Genomic DNA, 16,774 nt, shown 5'->3' with positions numbered 1-16,774 from the left:
TAGTAGCCAGGATTCTCCTGAGACACAGAAGCACGAGTGTGTGTATATAAACACAATTATCTATGGAAGGTGGGAGAGTGGGAGGAAGAGGCAGAGGTATTTATTTTAAGGAACTGGCTCATGCAAATTACAGAGGCTGGCAAGTCCAAAATCAGAGAAGCCCAGCAGGCTGGGTGCCCAGGGACAAGCTGCTGCTAAAGCCCAAAGGCCTTCTGCTGGCAGAATTCCCTTTTTCTCGGGGCACAGCAATCATTTTCATTTTCTTTTCTTTTTTTTTTTTTTTTGAGATGGATTTTCACTCTTGTTGCCCAGGCTGGAGTGCAGTGGTGCGATCTTGGCTCACTGCAACCTCCGCCTCCCAGGTTCAAGCAATTCTCCTGCCTCAGCCTCCCAAGTAGCTGGGATTACAGGCATGCGCCACCATGCCTGGCTAATTTTTTTTGTACAAAGCTGGGGCAACAATGTCTATGCATAATTTGGGCTCTCCTGGAACACACCTGGACCCCCACCATCCCTTCAACACCTTATCTTGGTCTACAGTAGATAGTGGCTGGAAGAAAGTTACCTGGTCAGCTGTGCAGACCTAACTGATAGGCTCCTGGGTCAATTACAGTGGGTCTCAAACAGCTACAAAATCGATGTGCCATATAATAAACATTTACTAAGCTCCCAGGTTTTCGGGACCCAGGTGATCCATCCTGGTCATTTTCTCATGGCCAGGGCAGAGAAGCCAAAAAAGGAGAGGTATGCACTTGCCCCTTCAAATCTTTTCACATACCACAGCTGCCTGCATCCTACGGGCCAAAGCCAGCCTCAGAAACAGGAGGGCGTGGGGCAGATGCTACGCTAACGAGCGGCACAGCACAATGGGAGAGGACCCTTAATACGGTCAGCTGCAACTGAGCTTCCCCGCTAAGTCATTCAGGAGAGCTCAATGCATCTGAGGAACTACAATGAAGAAAATGTCCTGTGTACAGAACCCTATATATGACATTTACAAAGAAGAGAGTCATACACTGGCAGTAGAAGGGACCTCACTGGTTACCTAATCCCATCTTTAGTTTCTAGATGACAACTCCATATTCCAGAGCAATGACTGAGCAGCTAGTTCACGTGGGAGGTAAATGCAAGAGCAGGGGCTGCCTATGCCTTGGGGATGGACGAGGGAAGAGGCAGGTTGAGGCCCAGGGGAGAAGCCAGCTCTGCGCTGACCAGCTGTCTGGCAGGTAACCCCTGTGAGCCAAAGCCACCTCATGTAAGAAATGGGATCAACACTGCCTGCTCTCTATGTCTTACAAGGCTGTGGGGAGGATCAGGGAACTGCGGTGTGAAAGCTCTGACGGTGTAAGGTATTGTTCTGCCCCAGGGCTGTGCTTGCCCAGGCTGCTGACCTTCAAAAGCTGTCAAACCAAGATTAGCACCTGGAGAACCAAGAAAAGGGGCAGGACTCTAAAAAAACAACTGTCCCCGGGTCATGTGGCTCCTCTACGTCTCCTGGCCCCTCACAGGCAGAGATGTCCTTTCCCTGTGCTGTGCCTGCCACAGGCACCTTCAGTTGGACCTAGGAACAAAGAGAGGGACTGCGGGGGCTGAGAAAGTTCTCATGCCAGTCCTGTCACAGCACAGCCTGAAACTGAAGGGTAATTAATTGCCTCCTTGGCTCTGCACTTCTGAGCACATTTTGAGGGCTGCCCCTGGCAATGGTGGAAGCTACGCTGCTTTTGACTGGGAGTTGTCAGCTTCAATTCTGGCTTCTAAAAACAAACTTTCACGCTGCTGCAAAACCTCCTAGAATCAAGAGTTTTAGAAATGAAAGGAAGCTTCAAGATACCAACCCAAACTTCTTATATTATAGATGTGGATTTTACAGATTTTGTAAATTTGGGAACGAATCTGAACTGAGAGAGATCTGTGGCCTTGGCCTCGCCTGGTGACAGATGTGATTTCTAGCTCCTCACTAACTGTAGAGGGAGAAGGGAGTGGTGCCAGATGCACACAGGATCCGCATGTAAACATTTATTCCAAAGCTACACAGGGCCGGTATGGTGGCTCTTGCCTGTAATCTCAGCATTTTGGGAGGCCGAGGCGGGATGATCACTTGAGCCCAGGAGTTCAAGATCAGCCTGGGCAACACAGTGAGACTCCATCTCTACCAAAATGAAAATAAAAATAAATTAGCCAGGAATGGTGTCACATGTCCATGATCCCAGCTACTTGAGAGGCTGAGGTGACCGGATCACTTGAGCCTGGGAAGTTGAGGGTGAAGTAAACTATGATCATGCTGCTTTACTTGAGCCTGGGTAACAGAGTCAGACCCCGTCTCAAAAAAAAAAAAGCTACCTAGGCAGATCTCAAGGATGGCAGGACCACGTTTGCATATCCCAATGCCTGGCACAATTGTGTGCAGGTAGCAGGTGCTCAATAAATATTTACTGAAAGAATAAATGAATGTCCCTTGGGAAAGTTTACATAAAATGAACCCGACGCACCTGTACCTATGGGAGTATCATCACAAAAGGCACTATAGAGATGGCAGAGGACTCTGGAGAATGTGAGGGGACAAGGAGCTGAGGCTGCACCTCCAGGAGTGAGGGAATTCTGCTCTGGGATAGGTCCAGTCTGGCAAGACCCCAAACAATGCCTATGCACAAGCAGAGCCCCAGAGTCTGGCTGGAGATCCTGACCCCAACTCAACCTGAAGGTCCTTCAGACCTGCAGAAGGAGCCGAGATGGTGCTTTGGAGGGAAGACATTTTCCCGGAGCAAGCACACTTTCCCCACTGTGGTTCTGGAGTGGATGTGGGGAGGAGATGTTCGGCAGAATCTTCCTACGAATCCTGCTGTAGTTCAGGGAAAGATGGAAGTGCAAAAACCCTGTGCCTTGGGGCCTGGAGATGTGGTCAAGCGAGGGCAGCAAGTGAGCGTGCGGTCAGCTGTCACCACAGGGCTGGCCTGCCTGTCTGATGAGAGAAGGTGTCGCCGCGCAGCACGCATGAAAAACTAGACTAGGCAGGGAGACGTCACTTAGGAGCCACATTCTGGTGTGTATCTGTCCCCACCATCTCCCTTTGTGTACCCTACTGCTCCTGGCAGCTCAACCTCAGATGCTTTTCCTGGGAGTATCATCACAAAAAGCAGAGCTCAGGCACCTCTTGTGAAACATGCACCCATGTTGGCCATGCTGGCTCCAAGGGCCTAGGACTCGGGCACGTGCTCCTGCTGAAGGTTATTCATAATTTCACCAGCAGGCTGTTGGTGGAGGTCTGTGAAGAAGGCATCCTGGAAACAGGAAGGTTGGGCAGATACCCGGTGGGAGTGGGGAGGCCTTCTGGGACAGCCTTAAGTTTCAAAGCCACAAGTCCAAAAGTCTTGAGGGACAGCCTCCAGGGAGATGGTAGAAACCTCGTATGACCCACTGTTTGGGTGACACTTCCAGCCAACATTGCTACGGCCTGAGCCTTGATGAGTCACTTACCCAGATGGGCTTGAGTCTGGAGGAAGAATGTGCAGGGAACGGGGCCAGGGGTGGCAGCAGCCTCTCCAGGGCTGGCTACCCGCTGCCTCGGTGAGGAGGGAGCAGCCCAGCCCTGGCCTCCGCAGGAGCATCTGGGTGGACTTGGACACACAGTGAAAAGGGTATGTGAACAAGTTCTTGGGTATCAGATGAGCCCAAGTCCCCCGGATTTTCTTCCCCGACCCTCTTCACCGACCCTCCCTGGGCTCAGCCCAGGGCTCACCTGGATGATGAAGCCAGTGGAAGAACACTGTCTGACCCAGAGGCTGAATTTCCGCTTTTTCCTCTTTCGCAGCTCCCGCTCTGTGCACGTGGCAATGAATACAGGATCCTCATCGATCAGGGGTTCATGTAGCACCTGCCAGGAGGGAAAAAGCGGAGGCTCTCACGGAAGGCAGCATGAGCTTGAGGGCTCATCAGATTGGAGCTCAAATTCAGCCTCTGCCTTTGAGCAGCTCTGTGACCTTAACTAAGTTACTTTACCTCTCTGATCCTGACCCTTCTTATCTATAGGAGGGTGGTATCATTATCTATACTACTGTTTCCAGAAAGGATGCAGTAAGAAAGGATTCAGTAAGATTCATGCAAAATAGCACCGGCCCTGATACACAGTAGATATTTCATCAATGGAATTTATTATTATTGTTATTATTGGCCTAAGGTCCCTTGTCCCAACTCTCACTTGGTTGAGGGATCTCTGGCATGGGTCCTGTGTCCTCTGGCTGGACATGCCTGGTGATGGGCACCCACTTCTTTTCATGGAAGCCCCTTCCACTCATGGAAAGTTCCAACTGCTAAAAAAGTCTTTCACTGATCCACAATTTACCTATATTTAACTGAAACCTAGGGATGTGACTTCTGTCCAGTGAGAAACAAAGAAAAAAAATGCTATTTTTTTTGGATTTTCAAGACAGCCCTCGTGTCAGCCCACAACCTCCTTCTTCCAGGCTGAACCTCCTCTTTTTATAAATCATTCATCAAATGACCCAGTTCCCTGTTGGCCTGTTGCAACACACAGCCTCTGGTTCTCCTCTAGGTTGTCATGACCTTTCTGACAAGATTCCCAAGGCAATTTTGAAACTAATTTCATCTATTTCAACTTTTTGATAACATGATTATATGACTTTTCCCAATGATAAGACAATAAAGAAAAAAGAGATGGCATAATAAAAATAGGCTCCAAGGAGTGGCCACAGATCTGCTTCTTCAAGGTAAAGCTCTTTTGGGAGGCTTTAGGATAAACTTCAGGAACGTGCTACACTTCCCTCCCTGATCCCGTCTCAAGCTTAATTATGAATTAGAGTGTGCATCTGTAGGGAACTGAAATGAAGAGTGCAGGCAATGATTCCAAGAACTCTACACGATGCCCTAGATCAGGGGTCAGCAAATTACTGCCTAGTCTGGCCCACGTCTGTTTTTGTAAATAAAGTTTTATTGGAACACTGCCATGCTCACTCATTTAAATATTGTCTGTGGCTGCTTTGGGGCTACAATATCAGAACTGACAACACGCAACAGCGACCACACCAATACAAAGTCTAAATACTTACCATCTGGCTATTTACAGAAAAAGTTTGAACAAATCAGTCACCTGAGGATCCTGCTAAAATGTGGATTGTGATTCTGTGAGGCCGGGTCTGAGACTGTGCATTCCCAACAAGCTCCCAGGTGATGGCAGAAAAAGGTCTTCCAAGGACAGAAGGGAGGATGATACTTACCACGTGTGATGTGGACAGCAGCCTTCCATTCTTCTAGGAATGGAAGGTGGGCCGAGGTTGAATGCAAATTGAATGCAAGGTTACCGTGCATTCAATTTTCGAAAAGTGACAGCCCTGCACTGTTCAGTCTTAGCAGTGCATATCTGCCTCCTCAGTTTTTCTACTAATGGACACATGGGGACATCACATGTGGTCTCCCCTGTCTTGTGAAGGGGAAGGCTGGGAGGCTGGCCTAGCTGCAACGTCTCCCCTGGCCCTCACGCCTGGCTTCTTGCACTTGCTGGCTCTTTGTAGCTCATAAAACATTCAAAGCCCCATTTGGAACTATTCAAGTGCAATGAACAAGTCCCCCACACAGTGGGAGAATGGGAGGGGATGGAGAAGGGAAAAGATGGCATAAAAAAGCCCTCTGCCTGTCCTTTCCCTGCCCAATGATCCTTGCCGAAGACGTGCATCCTACTCTGTCCTCTGAGGCCACAGCAAATGAAAATTGCCCTCTCTCATTCTCTTCAGAAAGAAAGTGCACCTCTATTCCACTTGCATTGAACATATGATCAGTTGCAAATTTATATTTAATCACATGCCTCATCAAAGCAAAAGGGCAAGAATTTCTGACCCTCAATGATCTTTTTCCTTTTCTATCATCATTAAATGAATTATGAATATGTCATTACTAAATGCAGCACGGAACAGCATGCTCCCCAAAGCTCCAAAAACTTTGCCTGCCAGAAAAACCACTTGCTTCTCCTCCAGGCTACACACGGGTCAGCATTTCTCTGTTACACGACTGTATCTCCTGAGCCTCCTCCTGTGCTTGATGAGCTCGTTTTGAGGTGTGGAGGGTGGTAGGTATGGTAGGGGAAAGACAAAACATCCATGTATTGATTTGCACAATCCCTCCCTGAAAATATTTCTCTAATTAATCTGGCTCCAGTTTTGAGGAGATGCAGTGTCTCCCCATTTTGTATTTGTGTAGAAACACACACACACACACACACACACCCCAGCTGCTTTGGTCATTGCTACATTCTGGGAATCCTCTGAAGACTCTAAGACCAAACTCGTACCAAAGGGTCACAGCTGCTGGAATAAAACGGCTCCCAAGATTGCAGGCTGGAGGGTGCGAGTGAGCTGAGTGTGTGAGGTGAGTGTGCTGTGTGTTTGGAGTGCAGCCCCGAAGGATGGTGTAAGGGACGGGTGCAGAGTGATTCCTGGGAATCTGCAGCTAATCCATCCACACACACACCTGATGAGGGCAATGGGAAGAGAACTGTTCCAACTGGTGTCTGCAGACAGAGACAATGACCCTCCAAGAAAGCCCTGAGGCTTACAAGCAAATCATCGCCTCTCTGTGAGCTGAATGTTCCAGGGTCCAACAGGGATTTTCACAGAGCCGGAAAGCTGGGAATCCAAGGCTCCTTTAGAGCCTCCAGCTTCTCCAATCAAGCATCAGGAGAAGAACTCTCTTCCTTCTTTAAGTGGCAGATGCGTCTCTGAGAAGAGCATAAATGCAGGAGCCGAGCAGGGCGGGCCGATGCTGGCAACCCAGGGAACAGCAAGGCCTGCAAGCCCCTGGGAGAGCCAGGCCCACCCCAACTGGAAAGCCCGGGGCATCCTCAGCAGATGGGGCAAGCTGCTGCTCCAGGGAATGGAGGGGCACAGGTGACATACAGGAAGCCCCAGGAAGCATGAGGTTCTGGTCATAGTAAACACCCAACCGTACTCTGTGGTTATGACTTCATCTCCTTTGACTTACCTTGCTCTACACCTACTGACACGGAGCTGGTGCAACAGGCTGCGTGGAACCAGTCAGACCCTTTGACTCTCCTGGAGCCACATGCCCCAGGCTGTATGATGGAGTGTGCTGGGTGTTCTCTGTTTGCCCCCCAGGGTCACTTTCCACCCTGCAGACCCTGAGCTGAGGCCTGGAGGTCAGCTTCTTATAAATTACCCCACCCAGCTTCTTTGCCCCTAGTTTCTGGCTTGCTCAGCCAAGTGGGAGTCATCAGCAAGAGGCCAGAGAGCAAGGGAGTCAGGGGAGGGACCTATGATCAGCCCCTTAAACTTATTTCGAACTTATTTCATGTATTCAATTTTTTGATAACATGATTATATAACTTTTACCAATGATAAGACAATAAAGAAAAAAGAAATGGCATCATAAAAATAGGCTCCAAGGAGTGGCCATAGATCTGCTTCTTCAAGGTAAAGCTCTGCCCACCTACCCTGAGGCCTCTCCCTGGGCTACAGCCTTCTCTGCTCCCTTCGGGTCTCCCTTAACCCGGATCACACCCCTAGCCAACAGTCCCTGCATCAACATCTCTTCGGCTGCCCTTCTAGATGGAGCTCAGCATCTGTGTCCTGCTGGGATCCTCACTACCACGTAGGGGCACCGAGTAGAAAACGTAGCAAGAAGAAAATGTAATTTCCCAAATATAGTAAAATAAAAATGAAATACAAAGTAATAGAAGGAGAGAAGAATGAGCTGGAGGAGAGAGAGGAGGAAGAGGTGGAAAAGTGAAGGCAAAAGTAAAGGGGAAAAAGCCCCAAACATGACCTGAGAGCCCTTCCCCAGATTGAGCCTCATCTCAGGCCCTGCTTCTGCAAGCCTCATCACCTGGAAGCAAACACAAGTGAGCGGCAGAATAACACGATCATCCTTCTAGGCTCTCCCTGTTCCTGGTACCCCGGTACTGCCCATCTGAGCCATGTGCTAAGGAGGCAGAGTTGCTCCCTTGGACACCTGCCTACTTGCCCACCTGCAGTCCAGCCACTGCCCACCCAGCCAGGCTCAGCAATGCTGCTGGGCCTCCCCTCAGGACACCTGTACCTGGGAGCTGCAGAGAGGCGAGCCCACAAGTCTCAGAATTCCTAGTAGGCGCTGCAGTGTGCCAGAGAGGCCGGGCACTCACCCTGGACTTACACTGCAGATACCTCTTGAGAGATACTTAGGCACAGCGAGCACACAGCCTTCTGCAGCACCTCTCCAAATGTTTGACCCCAGCATGGTCTGAATGTGCTGTGTACTTTTCCCTTGCATCCAGGCAACCGTCTCTCATTTGCTTCATTTTCAACCAAGCAAGTATTTAGTGAAAGAAAAGACAATGTGCTCAGGCCCGTCCTTGGTACCACAGGGCCTGTTACAGGGCAGAGCTCATGTCCTCGAAAGTCTCCACTTCTTGTTAGGAAGGTAAATGCCACACTGGAGGATGAGGCGCGGTGGCATCTGGCTGCCCCATCAATAGTGGGGGGAATTCAGATAACAGGGAATCCACACGGGACTGTGGGCCTTACACTGGCCCTGGAGACTGGATGCATTTGCAAAGCAGAGAGAAGAAGGCGGCGTTCCAAGGGCCAGAAGGCACGCTGCAAACACTTGGAAATCATAACGAGCCTGACATGTTCACCAGACAGTGGGGAGAACGATCCAGAGGGAATGTAAGGCTCCCACAGACACGAAATAGGGCACTGCCTTCCCCACAAAAACCCTGTGATTTTCAGCTGTGTGAGGGGAAGGCACGCTATAGAGAGTTAGAGAGAGGACCTACAGGAGAATGTCAACAAGAATTGGAGGTTTATTTAGAAGAGCCTTAGAAGCAGCACAGGACAGAGAGATGTGCAGTGGGTCTTTAAATATATACATAAAATTGAACTGAACTTCTGTTGCCACACAGACCAAGTCAAAGGGAATGGGGCTCACATGGACCAAGAACTTCCTGGTTTGGGTTAGAGACATCTCTAGAAATTAGCCATCTCATCGGTTTGCTAGACCAGCCGGGCAAATTTTGAGGAAGACTCTGGAGTTCTATCTCCCCAGGGCCAGGTGCCATTGTCCCAGGTGCAAGTGGATACCAGTGGAAGGCAGGAAGGGGCTCGGGAGCTGAGAGTAGGCAGAACCTTTTCTTCTGGAATTGGTTGGGGAAGGTATTAGGGAATCAGACCAGAGATGCCTGGAGCTCTGCCAAACCCTCATCCAACAGCTCTGGCTCTGCTCTGTGTGGGCATAAGTAACCCCTGATGATCTGAAGAATGGTCCTAATTCCAGGCTCACTCCCTCTGCCACCCAGGAGGCTTCTAGCCTCCTTTCATCACCAACAGGTGAGGCCACACTCAGAGAATATGACAATAAAATTAATATTCGCCTGAGCAAAACACCATTTGGAAAGTATAATTAAAGATAAGGAAGGAAAGGGAGACAAGAGGCGGAAGATTGCCTCTCAGAGCAAAAGACTGAATTCTGACTTGTCTGAAGGCTGGAGCTATTATTATTACTCCCCTCCGATCTCATTTGGATTATGTGGATTAATGGAATGGAAGAATAGCAGAGGTGACCTTGAAGTGAACTCAGAGGGCAGGCAGGGCAGGAAGGACACCCCAAAGCCCTGCCAACAGACTAGGCTAGGCCGAGAGAGCGAGGACACCTGGACAAGCTCTTACCTCCTGCGCGGGCCTCACCTGGGTTTGGGAAGGCCTGAAGGCAGAGTCGAAGCTGTTCTGCAGGGAGTCCAGGAAGGGCTGGACCTTGTAGAGCCCGTGTGTGGTCTGGCTGGAGCGGAAGGCCACGACGTGGAAGTACTTGAGGATCTTCTCGAAGCGGGCCTGGCTCATGACGAGGGCGAGGCTGCGGTTGCTGTAGAAGCCTCCACTCCAGATGCTGAGGACGGACTCGCAGTGGGAGATGCTGGTGGAGATCATGTAGCCCAGGAACGCCTTCATCTCCGTCAGCGTCACCTCCACCCAGGCTCCGTCGCTCCCAAACCGCTCCTGGAACTTCTTGGCATACATGTTTGTCTGCACCACCATGTTCTTGAGGACGTTGTCTGGGACAAAGAGCTGGAAGAAGTCCACGGCACTGGCGCTGGGGGGCATCTTTCGGGTGGGACCTGAAACCCACAGACAGGTGGAGTGTTCCTTAGGACGGCCGCCACACCCTGACTCGACACGAGAACGGCTGCATTTCCAATCCCTGGGTCCCTGGCCGAGTGCCCCCGCTGCCTCCAATGCTACCGCCTTCCCCTCCAACCTTCCAGAAGCTGCTGCAACCACCTGACAGTGCCGGCTCCCATAGCTTTTGTACGCCCCTTTGCTCCAAAACAGCCAGCTCTCCTGCTGTGTGTGTGGGAGCGCAGCTCCTCCCAGACACCACAGGAACAAACAGCCCTGACACCCGGAGTGCAAGCTGCAGCCTGCATCTCCACACCAGACCGGAGGACAGCCCTCGGGGGGCGCAGTCACGTGGAATCCCTGCTCTCCAGAACCCGTGTGGCACAGGGTGTCGGTCTAGGGAGTTTCACACACTCGGGGCACAAGCCGAGTCTTAACTAGAGATGTACACACACACATAAATGTATATGTTTAAATATATATATCATATAAATGTATACATCAACATGTAAGTTTTAAAATTAAAATGTGCATATTTATACATATAAATTAAAAGCACTGTCTGCCAGTCTGGGGTACTTCTCCGTACAAGGAAGAAAGCATGCATATACATACATATATATACACATACATATATACACATACATACACACACACATACATATATACACAGGCACACACACATATATACACATACATACATTTAAAAATAAATACAGATATTACAAATACATCGATGTATAAATGTTTATATATATATGTATATACATTTAAAAACAAAAGGCACTCCAACACTCCCCCCAGACAGCAGTGAACAGCCCCTCCTGTCTCCCGCCATGCCATCACACAGGGCTCCTCCCTCCCCTGCAGACCCCACGCTTTCCCTGGGAATGGGGGGTAGAATGCAAATTCTTACAAATCTGGCACATTCGGTAAATACTGATCTGAAGAGAAAAAGACACATAAGGGGAGGGAGGAGATGCAAAGACACATGGTGTTTCTAACACAGGGGCATGGCTACGGCTTTCTGGCTTTCATTTTCTGGTAAGTTGAGGCGGTTTTGTAAGTAAAACGCTTTCATCACTTGGGGCCTGAAAAATTCCACCTAGGAAAAAGCAATTTTCATTAAACGTTCCCTATGTAGTCACTTTATGGTGACTAGGGACTACATCTGAAGGGGCTTATTCATATAATTTCACATATAGGATAAAACCTCACAATTTTTGACTAATGCAGCCCTTTGAATACACACACACACACCCCCCCCCTCCAAGATGTTTCAGTCAACAATGAACTGCATATAGGATGGTGGTCCCATGTAATTATAACACTGTATTTTTCCTGTACCTTTTCTATGTTTAGATATGTTTGGATGCACAAATACTTACCATTACGCTACACTTGCCTATTGTACTGTATTCAGTACAGTCACATGCTGCACAGGTTTGTAGTCTAGGAGCGATAGGCTATGCCGTATAGCCTAGGTGTGTAGGAGGCTGTGCCATGCAGGTTTGTATAAGTATACTGCATGATGTCTGCACAACAAAATTACCTAATGATGCATTTCTCAGAATGTATCCCTGTCATTAAGTGAAGCATGACTCTGTGTGTGTACACACATATATTTTTAAAGAGCTATGGCTTACAATTCTATGTAGTAACCTAAGATACACTAACTATATGTAGAGATTTGTAAGAGACAAAATTTGCTTCTATTGCATCTGTATATTGATTTTTCTTTTCTTTTTTTTTTTGAGATGGAGTCTCTGTCACCCAGGCTAGAGAGCACTGGTGCAATCTCAGCTCACTGAAACCTCCACCTCCCAGGTTCAAGCAATTCTCCTGCCTCAGCCTCCTGAGTAGCTGGGATTACAGATGCCCGCCACCACGCCTGGCTAATTTTTGTATTTTTAGTAGAGACGGGGTTTTGCCTATCTCTGCCCAGGCTGGTCTCGAACTTCTGACCTCAAGAGATTGGCCCGCCTTGGCCTCCCAAAGTGCTGGGATTACAGGTGTGAGCCACCGCGCCCGGCCTGTATATTGATTGCTAACAAAAGTTGTTCTCATTCTTCAGATTTTAATCATCACTCTCTCCAACCTTCCTTTATTACTGATTTAGACAGTTTCTGAAAAACAAGTTTCTGCAGAAAAATTAAGAGAGATAATGTGCATGAGACAGCCCAAGTTTTAGAATCAGAGTGATGGATGGGGCTCTGACACCCCAAATTTACTTCTAGCTAACTGCACAGTCTTAGAGGAATTTCTTAATCCCTCCTAGCTCTAGTTTTCTTGTAAAAATGGACACAGGAATACCTACTTTGAAAGGTTGTCATGCAGCGTGAAATAAATGAGATCATGTGAATAATGCACCTCACCTGGTGCCTGGCCCTAAGGGAGGTTCCTGAGGCTTGGTAACTTTTACCAAGATATCATCAACAGAAATTCATTGACAGCCAGGCCGAGGGCTTTCCAAGGAAGACTCTAACTATCTGCATTTTACAGAAGCAACAGTGGCCTGGAGGGTAAAGTGGCACCACATACATCACTTTCACCAACCATTTTTTGGGCACCAAACAGGTCTTGGAGGAAGAGGCCCTGGCTGGCATGACGATGAGGCCAGGATGAATGAGGGCCGATTCCGCAGGTGTAGCCTGAAGCTCCACACCTACTCCTAATGAAAATCATTTTATTTCAGCACAGCCTTGCAGCCTCCGGTGGGTGCAGCCGTCAATTATTCAAGGATAGTGCTCAAAGAGGAGGAAAACCAGCATTTTAATTGCTACATCATGCTGACGAAGCAGAATGGAATTTTCTCTGCTTAAAGTTATGTTTAAAGTAATTTTGCCCCCCAGGCCATTTCAAAATGAATTCACATGCAACCCCTGGCCTGGGCCAGCTGCTTCATGAAGGAACTGGGAAGCAGCCAGCTCCCTCTTAACTGTTTGGTTTTGATTTACAAGCATTCTCTAAGGCCTCTTTGAGTTGCTGGGATTACTGGGATTTGAGAAGTCCTGGCACAGGTGAATCATTGTGACCTGTGGAGGGAGGGAGGGAGGGAAGGAAGGAAAGAAATGCTATTCAGGAGTCAGTGATATGGTCTGGCTCTGTGTCCCCACCCAAATCTCATCTTGAATTGTAATCCCCACGTGTTGGGGAGGGACCTCCATGGGAGGTGACTGTATCATGGGGGCGGGTCCCCCATGCTGTTCTCGTGATAGTGAGTGAATCTCACAAGATCTGACAGTTTTATAATTGTCTGGCATTTCCCCTGCTTGCACTTCTCCTTCCTGCTGCTCTGTGAAGAAGGTGCCTTTCTTCCCCTTCCGCCATGATTGTAAGTTTCCTGAGGTCTTCGCAACCATGCAAACTGTGAGTTAATGAAACCTCTTTTCCTTATAGATTATCCACCCTCAGGTATTTCTTCATAGCAGCATGAGAACGGACTAATACAGTTAGTACTTATCAACAACTTAATCACAGGACCATTGAACAATATGGCCCTGGCATGGGCAGCACCCCCAGCCAAGATAAGACTCGGATCCGTTTATGAGAGCTTCCCAGGTATTACCCATGTAATCCTCACAACATCTACGTGAGGCATCATCCCATTTGGCAATTGAGGAAATGGGACCTCAGAATTGGAAGGACGCAGCCCAAGGGCATCCACTCTAAGTGACTCACAGTTGGGGAGGCCTTCCTCCCAGGCCAGCCTGAGTGCACCTGCTGTGGTTACTAGCAGCAGCCCTTCTGTCCCTTTTACGTGGCTCTCCTACACATGGTACCTACATACGACTGAAGTCACGGGATGGTCTTCCCATCACCTCCTCCCTCTTCCAAACACAAAACTTCCCTCCACCTCCACAGTGCTCATGTGTTGCGGGGGATAACGCAGGATGAAAATGCATATCTACAGTAACTCTGAAGGGGAAGGGAGAACCTATGTGGGTTTAAAAAAAAATAAAAAAGCAAAGGCAGAATGGAATTGGGAAGGAGGAGGTGGAGGAGACCTAGAGGAGGAAGAGGAGGTGCTGCTTGGGTGTGCCTCGGTGCCTGGGCTAGGATGAAGGGTTGTGCATGCTGATGGTGCATTGCCAGACAAAACTCATACTGCCATGTCCTTTCCTTCCCCCACCGCACCAGGCCATTCATGTCAAGGCCCCCATCACACCACCTACCTGGGTTCCCCACTCCCTCAGACCCAGGGCAGCATGTATAGTGGCTTGGTAATGCCCAGTCCCACAAAGGGATCCCCTCTCTCCCTGTTCCCAAGAGAGGAAACAGATTCCCTCTTCTCAGCAGTGACTAGAAAAGGAGATGTTCCATTTATAAAGGGGATTGTAACGCAAGGGCAATTATGGAAACCACTCAGTCAATGCACATTTGATCCTGAAAGTCGAAAGGAGTAAGACTTGATATTCCCTCCCCAGGAGCTGACTGGGAGTAAGAGGAGCAGGCAGCAGGAGCTGGGACCCAGGCTCGGAGGAGAGCTGTGCCCACAAGAAGGGCCCCAAACCCAAGCCTCAGGGTAGGCAGGATCCTGAAGGCTTCCTGGAGGCCCTGTCTGAGATGGGCTTAAAAGGGTGACTGGTAAAAAGCCATCAGCCCCAGTGGGGAGTTGCGGGGTATTTCCAGCAGTGAGAGCATCTCACGCAAAGGTCCTGTGGCCAGACAGAATGCCTTGAATTTAGTGCAACTGAGCAGGAAGGGGAGTGGGTGGGGCTGGAGGCATCAGTGGGGTGTGAGGGTCTGGTCGCTGTCACAGGGCTCAGACTTGCCCAAGGGCGTGGGAAGCCAGTGAAGGGCTGTGAGCACCACGTGACCATGCTCTTGCAACTTCAGCAGGCTCACTCTGCTGCACGAGAGGTTGGGGGAGGATCTGATGGCTGTTCCCCAAATCAGGTGAGACCTGGCTGGGATTTAGCTTCCTCTACCAGCTCCTTCACCTCCATGCTCTGCACTGAGTTTCCCCACGGGTGTGCAGGGCACAAGGAATGGATTATAGGGCAGCCGAGGCGTCGCCTCCATCCACAGCTGTCGCTGCCTCTGGCCTGGATGACAGACAGTTGTGGAGGCTTGCCGGGGAAGCCTGTGTCAGACCTGGGCCGTGGCAAACTCTTTCCCGCCTCAAGGCCTGATCCTCCTGGAAGGAAGCCCTCTTGGGGCTCCAGCTTCATGAAGCATCACCTTCTCGGGGAAACTCCTGACCCCCAAGCCAGCTTCTTCATCTCAGCCCTGACTCGGTGCCTCTCCTTGGGTTTAGCACAGTTCACAGCTGTCCCATCGGCCACTCATGCTCGTTTTTGGTCTGCTTGTGTGGCCCGTCTCCCGACCCCAGCTAAAGTGTGAAAGCAGAGGTCAGGGTTGGTGTGTTCTGTGTCCTTGGAGCCTCGTATACAGCATGTTTACCTCTTAAACCTGTTGACCTTTGGATGACAAAGGGGAGGGGAGAGGCCTTGGCCCACCCAAGGGGAGGAGCATCTTTTCTGTGTTCAGTGGGAAGCATTGGGTCTCTATGGCAACAGTCCCCGTGCTAATGCCTGGTGACAAGGTTAGGTCAGCCAGGGACACCTGTGCATATGGGGAGGCCTGAGTGGGTGGGTGGGACGAGTGGTGAAAGCACAGTGGGCACACCTCTCGGTCACATCCCTGAGGATGCCCACGCCATCTAGGAAATCAAGTGGGGGTGGGCCTACTGAGTCCCAGGTGAGAGATGGCCTGAGAATTCAGGACACACAACCTCTCTGCATCTCAGTTTCTTTATTGATCAAGTGGGAACCACCACCCCACAGCGGGTAAGAAGATCACATGACCTCGCACACACAGGCAAGAAGGCAGCTCTGGGCCTTAGCGATGCAGGTCCTGGGGGCCGCTCCTGCTCTCTGCCTTCATTCAGATCTGGAGGCCAGCTAAGCGCCCCACAGGTGGGACTAATCCCCACCCTTGCCCCATCGGGAAGAAAAGGATGGCTTTGGCCAGGTATGGTGGCTCATGCCTGTAATCCCAGTACTTTAGGAGGCCGAGGCAGGCAGATCACCTGAGGTCAGGAGTTCGAGACCAGCCTGGCCAATATGGTGAAATCCCGTCTCTACTAAAAATACAAAAATTAGCTGGGTGTGGTGGCGGGCGCCTGTAGTCCCAGCTACTCGGAAGGCCAAGGGAGGAGAGGTGCTTGAACCTGGGAGGCAGAGGTTGCAGTGAGCCAAGATTGCACCACTGCACTCCAGCCTGGGTGACAGAGCGAGACTCCATCTCAAAAAAAAAAAAAGTGGCTTTATGTGCCTTCTAAACTGCAGCCTTTTAGAGCCTCAAGCACTGGTTTTGCAGGGGTCAGTGAAAAGGGCATTTTGCATATGCTGATATTTTTTGGTGCAAACTGTCAGCCGTTTTGTGATACAGATAGAATCAATTAATATTTTAAATGAAGGGCTTAAGAGGATGGAATCATTTATCTCCACGCTAAATCAAACAGGTACAAAAATATAACCAGAATGTCCTGCAACACCACAAAAATATTCCTATCATTTGAGACACAAAGTTACACTCCATAAAAGGGCAATGTAGGAAACAGCCAATCTCATTGTTTTCTCAATGCCAGCTGCAGCTGGTACTTATCTTCAGCTAAAGTAATCACCATTTCTCTCGCATCCCTTTTTCCTTCC

At 49.6% G+C, this 16,774-nt stretch overlaps 1 protein-coding gene across 1 annotated transcript in view; it reads right to left on the bottom strand.

Annotated features, from left to right (window-relative positions):
- Positions 1–16,774, bottom strand: part of PGBD5 (piggyBac transposable element derived 5) — a 104,895-nt gene that overhangs the window by 25,968 nt on the left and 62,153 nt on the right. The window contains exons 2-3 of the mRNA XM_016940651.2: positions 9,687–10,114; positions 3,737–3,871 (exon numbers count right to left, since the gene is read on the bottom strand). Coding sequence (XP_016796140.1) covers positions 3,737–3,871; positions 9,687–10,114 — 563 coding nt within the window. The remainder of the gene's footprint in view (positions 1–3,736; positions 3,872–9,686; positions 10,115–16,774) is intronic.

The sequence above is a fragment of the Pan troglodytes genome, chromosome 1, assembly GCF_028858775.2.
Source record: "Pan troglodytes isolate AG18354 chromosome 1, NHGRI_mPanTro3-v2.0_pri, whole genome shotgun sequence".
In the NCBI taxonomy this organism is placed as follows: domain Eukaryota; kingdom Metazoa; phylum Chordata; class Mammalia; order Primates; family Hominidae; genus Pan; species Pan troglodytes.
Note: the sequence above shows the minus strand (reverse complement) of the source record. Positions and strands in the feature narration are given on the sequence as shown.